Below are 10,640 nucleotides of genomic sequence, written 5' to 3'. Positions count from 1 at the left end.
TCCCAAGTGCTGGGATTAAAGGCGTGCACCACCACCGCCTGGCCTCAAGGCCTTTCTTTGAAGGCTTAGACCGCTGCTTTCTCTCATTTTACTCATTTAAGGAATGCTATGAACTAAATCCTTTACAGATTTACTAAAAAACACTATCTTTTGTTGTTGTTTTGTTTTTTTGAGACAGGGTTTCTCTGTATAGCCCCTGCTGTCCTGGAACTCCCTCTGGCCTCAAACTCAGAAATCCACCTGTCCCTGCCTCAAAACAGTTTACCTTGACAAGCCTGTGGCAATGTTCTACTTACAGAAAATGCAACTGAACTGCAGACAATCATTTGATGGTGAAGCATTAGACCAGTATCCCTTTACCCCAACATACTAAGTAAACAAAGAAAAAAGTGAACAAAGAATCACTCCTGATAGCTCTCACATTCCCACCATTGGACGGGGCCTGTGTTCTCTGCCCCCGCCACCTCTGTTTCTGGAGACAGAGTATCTCTACCCTGGGGCTCAAGGCCTTCCTGTCTCTACCTCCCAATCCCAGGAATTATAGCTATGTACATTACCAGGCCTTCTTCAAGGTTTGTCTTCCCCACAAACCCAAACAAACAAAACCAACTATCTTAATTCTGGTCCATGAATTCGTATTTAGTTTCAACATTTAGAGAATATAAGCTATATTAAACTTCCTGTTTTATTACAAAATAGGCCACACAGAGTCAGTTTGCAGTAAGTTTTTTTTTGGGGGGGAAAAGAAAACTGACTAGACCGATGAAGCCCTAATAATTATTAAAAAAAAAAAAAAAATTGATCCAGGTGTGCTATGCAGACCTATAATTCCAGTACTAAGGAAGTAGATGTGAGCAGATCTCTGAAAGCTTGAGATAAACCTTGTCTAAAGTCCTAAGTCTAAGGCGGGCGGTGGTGGCGCATGTCTTTAATCTCAGCACTTGGGAGGCAGAGGCAGGTGGATTTCTGAGTTTGAGGCCAGCCCAGTCTACAGAGTGAGTTCCAGGACAGCCAGGGCTACACAGAGAAACCCCGTCTTGAAAAACCAAACCAACCAACCAAACAAACAAAAAAACCCAGCAAATAAAATACCAAGTCCAGCTCACACAGGACTACAGGAGACCTTTTCTGAAACATACACAAGTCAATAACAAGAAAAGCAGAAACACATACACCCTAATCAAAATCAAGGCTAGGCACAGTGGTGCAAGCCTTCATTTCAGCACTCCAGGACAGATGACATCTATGGGTTCTAGGTCAGTTAGGCTTCATAATGAGATCATACACCCAAATACACACCCAATCAACCAACGAAACAAAACACCACAAAACTTTTAGGGATCCTTATGAGTGATATCACAATGCAATCGACTAAGCTGTGTATACTCAGCTGCTGGCATCAAGTTGAGGTGAAAACAGGCTGAGGCCACAAAATGGGAATTAACTAGTTATAATTACATGGGAAATACAGAGCAGTCATGATATATCTCTTGGGCTAGTCTTGCACACTCAAGAGTAGCCTGTAACAGACCGGAGCTGGGACTACACAAGTGAGCCCACCACCACACCTAGCTACTCAGTCTTAATAAATAGCCAGGACCAGCATGTGATTATTCTGAAAGTTTGAAAGTCAACCAGAGATTAAACCCAATACCCCAAAACACACAAAAAATTTCAGGTTGTACAAATTAAAATCCTTTCCAATCACAAATGAGGCAAATCATGGAATACCATTTTATCTAGAAAACAGTGAACGTTTAAAATTTAAGCACAATGATAGTTCCAACAACAACAAAGGGAAATTACCATCTCCTTCCAGATCGTCTGTTTCATCAGCCCAGCTGACTGGTTTGGGGACATAGGTGCTTCCTCCACCAGTTCCCCCATCCTCAGCTAGAAAGTCTGTTAGGGAGATGGTCTTCCCCTTCTTATTCTTCTTTTTTGCTGAAAGAGAGAAAGATTACTCAAGACAAGTACTGAAGACTTATCCTGAACCATTAAAGACATTTACAAAAATCAACAAAGACCTACCATATGACTGGATTGTGGAATTCACATCATAAAAGAATTGTTATGTAGATATAAATGTGGAGAAAACAAAATATTCAAGAAGTCAGGCATATCTGAGGCAGAAGGACAGAGTGTGTGTGTGTGTGTGTGTGCGCGTGCAAACAGCTCATTTGCTGGCATAGATAGCATGAAGTCCTAGGTTTAATCCTTACCACTATATAAACTGAGCATGGCAGGATACACTTGAAATGCTAGACTAAGCAGGTAGAGGAAGGAAGATCAGAAGTTAAAGGCCATCTTCAGCTACAGGATGAGTCTGAGGATAGCCTAGGATACATGAGACCCTGTTCTACAAACTATAAATACTTATGTGTATGCGCACGCACACACACACTCTCTCAGGTATAGAAAAGGAAAGTTATCCATTAATACCCTCTGGGAAATATGGCTACGATGGAGAAATCCTTCAATCATTACTAATAAATAGACAAGGCAAAGGCTCTACAACAAACTATACTCTCCAGTTACATTTGAAATTTTTAGCCAGGCAGTGGTGGCACATGCCTTTAATCCTAGCACTTGAGGAAGAGGCAGGAGGATCTAAGTTGGAGGCCAGCCTGGTCTACAGAGAAAGCTTGAAAAACCAAAGAAAGATAATTTAATTTAGAAATGACTTATAACAGGAAAAAATTGCTATGTAAACCAAACTAGCATTGAGCTCAGAGATCCAAGTGTTTCTGTTTTACCATTCCTGTAATAAAGTACTTTCTAAAAAGTAAAACAGACTGGAGTGGTGGCTTAGCCATTAAGAGCCGTTCTTTGTCCTTCCAGAAGACCCACATTCAGTTCTCAGGAACCGTAACTCCAGAGAATCCGGCCCCTTCTGAATTCAAACATGCAGGCAAAACACTTACATAAACTTCATCTAAATTCTAACATGCTAGTACATTCATTGCTCCTTAAATAGGAAGATAAAACACAGCTCCTACTCACATGTAACAGTCTCTATACATGGCACTTTATGTGTATTGTCTACTTGTTAAATAACCACAAGGGAGACTCATAAAATCTATGCAGAGGGAGGGAAGGGAAGCTCAGGTATTTTCCTAGCACGTGAAGGCTCTTCCTAACTAAGGATTAACTTCTATGCAGGTTGTCACAGCCATGGTAAGATGCCTGCCTGCTGCTACAGAGGCATTTGGAAGCATTTGCTTAGTTAAAAGGCATGCAAATAGCCGGAACCCTCTGAACCCTCAGAACTCCACACCCAGTACTGTCAACAGCTAATTCAAGGGACAAGAGGAGTTCTAGATCTGAGAAAGTCACCACCAGGCCATTAAAGGGGGAACCTCCCCTAAAACCAAACCAAAGCAAAAACCTTCCACACAGCTGGGTAGGGATGGCTGTTATCTCAGCACCAGGAGGATTACAAGCTGGAGGCCAGCTTTGCTCCCTTTGCTCCTCCTCCAAAAGCTAAGAGCCTTGCTGTATTGCATCACAACAGCACCACACAGTCCTGGCTGGCTCCATACTCTGAGATCTGCCTGTCTCTGCATCCTCAAGTGCTGGAATAAAGCGATGGTTCACTCAGCAGCTTCATGGCTTTTAACAATCATGAATCCTTTCAATTCTCACCTATCTTTCAACTCGAGAATACTCTAACTTGATATACTAATGCTTACTTAATAGAAAGTTGCTTTCTCAAATTCAAAAACTGTTGGAAGAAAATAAAGGTGCCCTGTTTTGCTATGAATGCTACAGACAGCATCATGTATGTATCAACAGCCTCAAGTGTTAGAGGTTGAATGTTCAACCCAAATGAACGCACTGCAAAAGCACAGAGAAGATGGCTATTAACCAGTCCTTTCTTTTTAAGTGACTTAATGCTAATGTGACTCTAAAATTGACAGTGTATCAGCCAGATCACATGATCCTTAGTCCCTTCTGCTCCTCTGAACCAGCTGTAGACTGTGCCATATTTCAAATTCTTAGGCTAGAGTACCAAGGTCTGGAGACTGAATCGAGCTACAGTTAACTTACTCTGTTTGAAAATAGTTCATCAGAGGCTGGGTCCTAAAGCATTCACTTGGCTCCAATTCACACACAGACACATGTAAGTTTTGTGCCCCCTGTTCATGCATCTCTAGTGGGCCACTAACCACCCATGTGGCCAAGAATGACCTTTAATTCTGACTCTCTGGCCTCCACCTCCTCCCTGGTACTGTGATCACAGGCATGCACCACCAAACCAGGTTGACATGGTGGGTGCTGGGGATCAAACCCAGGGACTCTGTGTACTCTAGGCCACTGAGCTAATCAATAAGATCACTTGTGCAATACAAGGTAGACTATCTTTAACAGAATACATGTATGAGCATTTTGCTGATTGATGTTTGTATTATGTGAGTCCTAAAACTGTCCTACAATTTAGATTTACTTGTATTTAGCTGGGCTGTTGAGATGGCTTAGCAGTTAAGAATACTGGCTGCTCTTCCAGAGGTTCCAAGTTCAAAGCCCAGCAACCATGGGAGCTCATGACAATCTATAAAGGAATCTGATGCCCTCTTCTGGCATGTACATGCAGACAAAGCGCTCCTACATAAAAAAATAAAAACATGGGGAAACTGGGAAGGGGATAACATTTGAGATGTAAATAAATAAAACAACCAATTAAAAACAACAATAACAGCAAAGAGTATTCCCTCCCGCCCCCCCGCACTGTCTGTGTACCATGTGCATGCCAGGTGCCCAAGGAAGCTAATAGGAAAGAAAGCATGGGATTCCCTAGAACTGACATTACAGACAATTGTGAGCCATCACCTGGGAGCAGAGAATTGAACCCAGATCCTCCCCGCAAGAGTAACAAGTACTCTTAACCACTGTCAACTCTCTAGCCACATTATTTTAGTCTTTATCTTCCACCACCACAGCATAATCTACAATTAATCTACCCTTTGAAATGATTTGGCTTAAATCAACCCTGTAGATTAGGGTTTCTCAACTCCTAACCTTTTAACTCAAGTTTAGAAAAACAAAAATCTCATTCTTCGTTAACATTGCTTGATATTTCAAAATAAGCTAGAGCATCAATAAAACATTTACAATAAAACTCTGATACTTTAAAAATCCTTTTTGAGTCATTACTTCTCTAACATCCTTACTGCTCTTTCCACCACCAAATCTGGTTGAGAAATCATTGCTAGATGAGGCAAAGTCTTCAAGACTAAAATCCCCTAAAAGATCTCTCATTTAATGTGGCTGCACAGTAACTCAGTCACACATAAGCAGCAGATTTAAAAATAAGACTCTACAGGAGAAAATAAAGTAGGATAGCACCGTCTCAATGCATTTTATTTCACTGACAGGTTATCAAAATCCTCCATGCCCACCCTCCAACATTAGGGCCTTACATGTTTAAAAGATTTCAACTGTGGGGGGCAGGAAAGATAGGTCAGTCAGTGGTAGAGATTATGAATTGTTTTTGCCTAGCACTCAAGTTTAGTTTCCAGTACCCAGCCCAGAACAACATGCAACTCCAGCTACAGGAAGTCTGATGTACCTGTACCCATGTGCATATATCCATATTTAGACACATATATACAATTAAAAATAAAAAGACTTTAATTTTAAGGCCAGGTGTGGCTGTATATACCTTTATTTCTAGCATTTAGGAGGTAGAAGCAGGGGGAGCTCTATGTTCAAGGCCAGCCTAGTCTACAAAGAACCTGACTCAAAAAACAAAAAAAGATCAACTCTTTTGTTTAGTTCTTCAAGAATACAGTCTTCACCACACAATGATATTACCAGTTCAATTCTTTCATCTCCCTTCTAACATCATTCCTGAACCTTTAAACAGTTCTCTTGTAAACTACATCTCAAAGCTATTATTAAAGTAAACACATACATACTTTTTCAATATGAAACACCATTTTCTTTCAATTGACAATACCCAGTATTGACTTCTTGATCTAAGTATCCTTACAGAGCAACAAATAGTCTGTACTCTGCAAAAAGGTAATCGGTATGCATGCAGCTACGGTTCTTGAAACTGTTTCACTACGAAGATCAAAACTGTAAAAGCAACCATTTAATACATCTTCTCACTGAACCCAAAGAAACACCTCACAGCATGCCTGTACTAGGCACAGCCTATACACACCAGCTACAATCTTATGTAACCTGTACCTTACTCACAGATAAACTGTCCATTTACAAAAGAAACTGAGGTAGCTCACTTTAACAACTCATATAGCCACAATAAAAACTAAAAGGCCCCTTTTCTGAGTCAGGATCTCACAATAGTCCAGTCTAGTCTGGAACTACGGCAATCCTTCAACCTCAACCTTCTGAGTGCTGGGATGACAAAAAACAGATGAGCTAGCTTTTCAGCTAAGCCTTCATAGATTTAAGTCTTCTTTTAAAGATGCAACTAAAGAATTACCCACCGAGGTTCAAGTTTCCTAGAAACTTAAAGTATACTCATTTGTCAGTCAGCTCTAAGACACTAAGATACTAAGGTTAGAAGTGGGTCACACGGAAGCTAGTACTGTCTCAAATATTTTTTCACTTTACTAAATAGTGATTAAGTTTTATCTGGTATTTTTACAAAACCTAAGACCCATTTCCAACTCTGGGCACAGTGGCCACTCAATTGGAGGGAGAATTGTTGTCAATTCCAAACTCTGTAAAGGCCAAGTAAGAGGCAAACCTGTTTGTGCTCAGGTAACAAACCAAGATACATTTCCTGAACTGAAGAGGGGACCTTCCTAGGACAGGTTATTAGAGAAAAAGGGAAGGGGACCCTTGTAAACCAGTGGGTCACAGTCAACAGAGTAAAACCAAACACACAGCTTACCAGGATGTCTTTTTCTTTTTTGACTATTTTTTGATTGCACATAAGTTAAAGGACAACCTGTAGGAGTCTGCTCTTGCCTCCATCACATAGATTCTTCCAACTTCAAGTTGACAGCACTGGCACCATATGCCCCAAACCCTGAGCCATCTCTCCAGTCCAGCTATGTCGTTCACCACTAAGAATCTAGCCAGAGGAAATTCATCTAGACGTCTCACTTAGTTAAGACACTAAACTGTAGGTCAAGGAGTATTTTTCACTGATTAAAATACATTTTTGTAATTTGTAGACGATACTTTAGCCAGCAATTCCAACTTTGTACTTACCATCTCACTGAGCCTAAGAGCCTGGGGTTTCCAGGATTGCGACCCTAATCTGCTATCTGCAAACAATGTGATCTTCAACAAATCTTTGAGCAATTTTTTTTCCTCAGCTGGAGAAACCACCAACTCTTTACATGATCTCACAGGCTTGTTCAATTAAGTGCTATACTAACAAAAGCTGTTATACCCAGTGTTGGGGATTTAGCTTAGAGTGCTTGCCTAGCATGTCCAAAAGCTCTGGTTCAATGTCCAACAATGCAGGGGGAGGAAATAAAGTTCTTATGGTCAAATGCATCTTAATTCATCGAGAAAGTTTCCCAAAGACATAACCTTAATTCCTTGTAATATTAGAAAAGATGGACTTCTGGTTAAGATATTGAATGTTGCCAGGCGTGGTGTTAAACACCTTTAACCCCAATAATCCCGAGGCAAGCCTCGTCTACACGGTTAGTTCCAGGACAATCAGAGCTAAATAATAGAGCCTTGTCTCATAGTTTAGAGACAGCAATCCAAAAGGCATTTTTTACAAGTCATGCTATAAAAAATAAACTGTATTTCCTTAACTAAAACTAATACTAGGTGTCTAAAAGCCTGGCATTCACTCAGGTCCACTGCAAATAAATGCAAAAAAACCAAAAACCAAAATCCAACCCAGAAACAACACCCCCCAAACCTTACTTGCAATGCAGTGAATGCACCTTCCACTTTAAAAACAAAACAAAACAACCGCAGAACCTCTTGCTAATATTTTAACAGCACCATCTGGAAGTTTCCCAGTTACCTGGGAAAATGGCAAAAAAGCTAAATACTGACACTAAAACTACCCCCAAAATAAAAGCTTTATACAATGCAACACCCCGATCTCGTTCCCCCCTGCCTGGCATATAGTGTGCACTGAGTAAAATTGTTGGTTGAATCTGAGGTGGAAAGAAAAAGGCACAGGAGAAGGTAAGCGTCCACCCCTACAGCTCCTCCCTAACACGTGGGAGCACACTGGGTTCCCCCACCCCCAACTATAGTAGGGCCAAACCTAATATGTGTTCGCTTGGAGTACAGCGGCCAAGCCACGCTCCAAAACCGACTAAAGCATAAAGTACAAGGTCATAAATGAGCAAAAGCCAGATCCATCCAGGCTTCCCATCTGGAGTCCAGCAGCGCATGCTTCCGAGGCGCGCCTTCTCCACCTCGCTTCGGCTCCCGTGCCGCGCACGCGCACCGCGGCTTTCATCTGCCCCTCCACGGACTCGCACTCACGTTCTAACTGCCCCCCCCACCCCTGCCCCCACTAGGGTCCGCAACGGCCTCGCGCCTTGGAGACCCGGTCTAATGTGTTCCGGTCCGCGCGCCAACCGCCTCCTTCCTTCATCCGCGCCTTGGCGCGGGCGCGGTGCTTCACGTCTTTGAGAGCCTCGCGCCTCCCGCACATCTTTCTGTGCTACCTCCTCCAATTGATGGCAGAGTCCACCATTACTGCCTACTCCAACCTCGCGCAACGGGGTGAAAAGGGTGTGAGGGGGAGGGGAAGGCCTTCCCCTCCCCCTAAACATCCCGAGGCGGTAACCTAAAGCGGCCATGCCGTCAGCCTGCCGCAGCCCCCAGGTCCGAAAGGAGCCGGTGCCTCCTGCCCCCTACTTCCAGCAAGGAGCGGACCAAGCCCGGAGGCTGTTTCCGAGCGTGGTCTTTGGCCACGCTCGGCCGCTCACTCACCTGAGGCCGCCATGTTGGGAGAGGGAGAGAGAACGCAAAGGACCCGGATGAGGCAATCACGTGATTATAGCGGGCGCGACGGGCTTGGAGACGTGAAACCAGGAGGGGGCGGGGCGCCGCCGCGCTAGGTTCGTAAAGCAGCGCGAGGAGGTGGTGCGGCGTCCGACCGGAAGACCTGCGCGACATGTGGCCGAAGGGGTGGAGTCTGAGCTGTCGCGAAACCCTTCGCTTTACGTTGGGCCCGGCGCGGCCGTCAGGTCCGATCTGCGCCTGGGGCGGAGTCTCCTGGCGCACAGACTTCTGGGTGCTGGGTCGGCGCGAAGGGCGGGGCCGTGCTTGCTTATTCTATGGAACCGAGTGGGCTTGGAATCTAGAATGGGTGTGCCACAATTGATTTTCTTCAAAGGGAAGGTTCTGAGTTTCTTTTTAAATCACTTTTTGTAGAGGCAAAGCAAATCCAACGTTCCGTAGAATGGCTTCAATTAAGAAGGTAACATTTGAACATGTTACAGCCGTGAGCTTTTGCCTCATTTAGTAACCCTCCAATTGACAAGGGCCAGCACCGAGTGCTAGCCACATTTCTTCCAGCGAATGCTTAATTTTTTTTTCATACTTCACAAAGTGAAACTATTGAGCACCAACCATGTGCCAGGCAGTGTTTAACAAGCATTTGTGCATATGAAAGGGAATAAAACTACCTTGAATAAACTACTACAAATGATAAACATTACAGGTAAATAAGATAATAGAGTAAAAGGTAATTGGGTACAACTCCAGATGGCCTGCTCTTCTACAAGAACAGGGAACATTCTTAGCCATTGAGCCATAATTCCAGTTCCTAAAATTTTTAATCACCCTAAAACATTGTCATAAAAAAACCCATGTATTATCTGATAGTTTCCCTAGATCAGAAATTTACTATTAAAATAAATTTGCATGGGGTTGTATGGGCCCAGTGGTTAAGAGCATTGACTGCTCTTCCAGAGGACCTGGGTTCAATTCCCAGCACCCACATGGCAGCTCACAACTGTAACTCCAGTTCCAGAGGATCTGACACCCTCATATAGACATATATGCAGCAAAACAGCAATGCACATAAAATAAAAATAAATATACATTTAAAAAATGATTTGAAGAAGCAGGCATGGTGGCACATACCCTTAATTTATTTTTTTATTTTTTATATTTATTTTGGTGTTTTGAAATAAGATCTCTCTACATAGCACTGGTTGTCCTGGAATTCAGTATGTAGACCAGGCAAGACTTTAAATTCACAGAGATCCACCTGCTTCTGCCTCCTGAGTGCTGGGATTAATAGTATTCATTACCATGCCCAGCTGACACATACCTTTAATTGCTACACTTGGAAGGCAGACAAAAGCAAATCTCTATATAGAGAGAGTTTGAGGCTAACCTGGTCTACATATCCAGTTCCAAGTTAGCCAAGGCTACATACACACTGAGACTCTGTCTCAAAACAAAACTAAACAAAACAAAATAAACCCCAAGCCAACCAACCAACCAAAAACAAAACAAGAAAACAGAAAATAATGTTCTTAGCTGAGTGTGGAGCACAGCATGCAAAAATATAATCACCGTGCTTGGTAGATTGAGATAGAAAGATCAGTTGAAGGCTAGCTTTGACTACAAAACAAGTGAAGTTCAGCCGGAGCTAGAAGAGATAATGAGATCACTTGTCAAGATTTGATAGCCATGGTACCTTCCCAATCCCTCTTCTCTAATTTTCT

The 10,640-nt window shown here is 42.8% G+C and overlaps 1 protein-coding gene across 1 annotated transcript in view; it reads right to left on the bottom strand.

The window, feature by feature from the left end:
* Eif4b (eukaryotic translation initiation factor 4B) overlaps window positions 1-9,014 on the bottom strand; it is a 22,046-nt gene extending 13,032 nt beyond the window's left edge. Inside the window, exons 1-2 of the mRNA XM_031357712.1 lie at window positions 8,893-9,014; window positions 1,807-1,944 (exon numbers count right to left, since the gene is read on the bottom strand). Coding sequence (XP_031213572.1) covers window positions 1,807-1,944; window positions 8,893-8,905 — 151 coding nt within the window. The 5' untranslated portion in view covers window positions 8,906-9,014. The remainder of the gene's footprint in view (window positions 1-1,806; window positions 1,945-8,892) is intronic.
* Window positions 9,015-10,640: the final 1,626 nt, after the last annotated feature.

This window comes from Mastomys coucha, unplaced genomic scaffold (assembly GCF_008632895.1).
Source record: "Mastomys coucha isolate ucsf_1 unplaced genomic scaffold, UCSF_Mcou_1 pScaffold11, whole genome shotgun sequence".
Classification (NCBI taxonomy): Eukaryota; Metazoa; Chordata; class Mammalia; order Rodentia; family Muridae; genus Mastomys; species Mastomys coucha.
The sequence above is the reverse complement of the archived record's forward strand: the minus strand, read 5'-3'. Positions and strand labels throughout refer to the sequence as shown.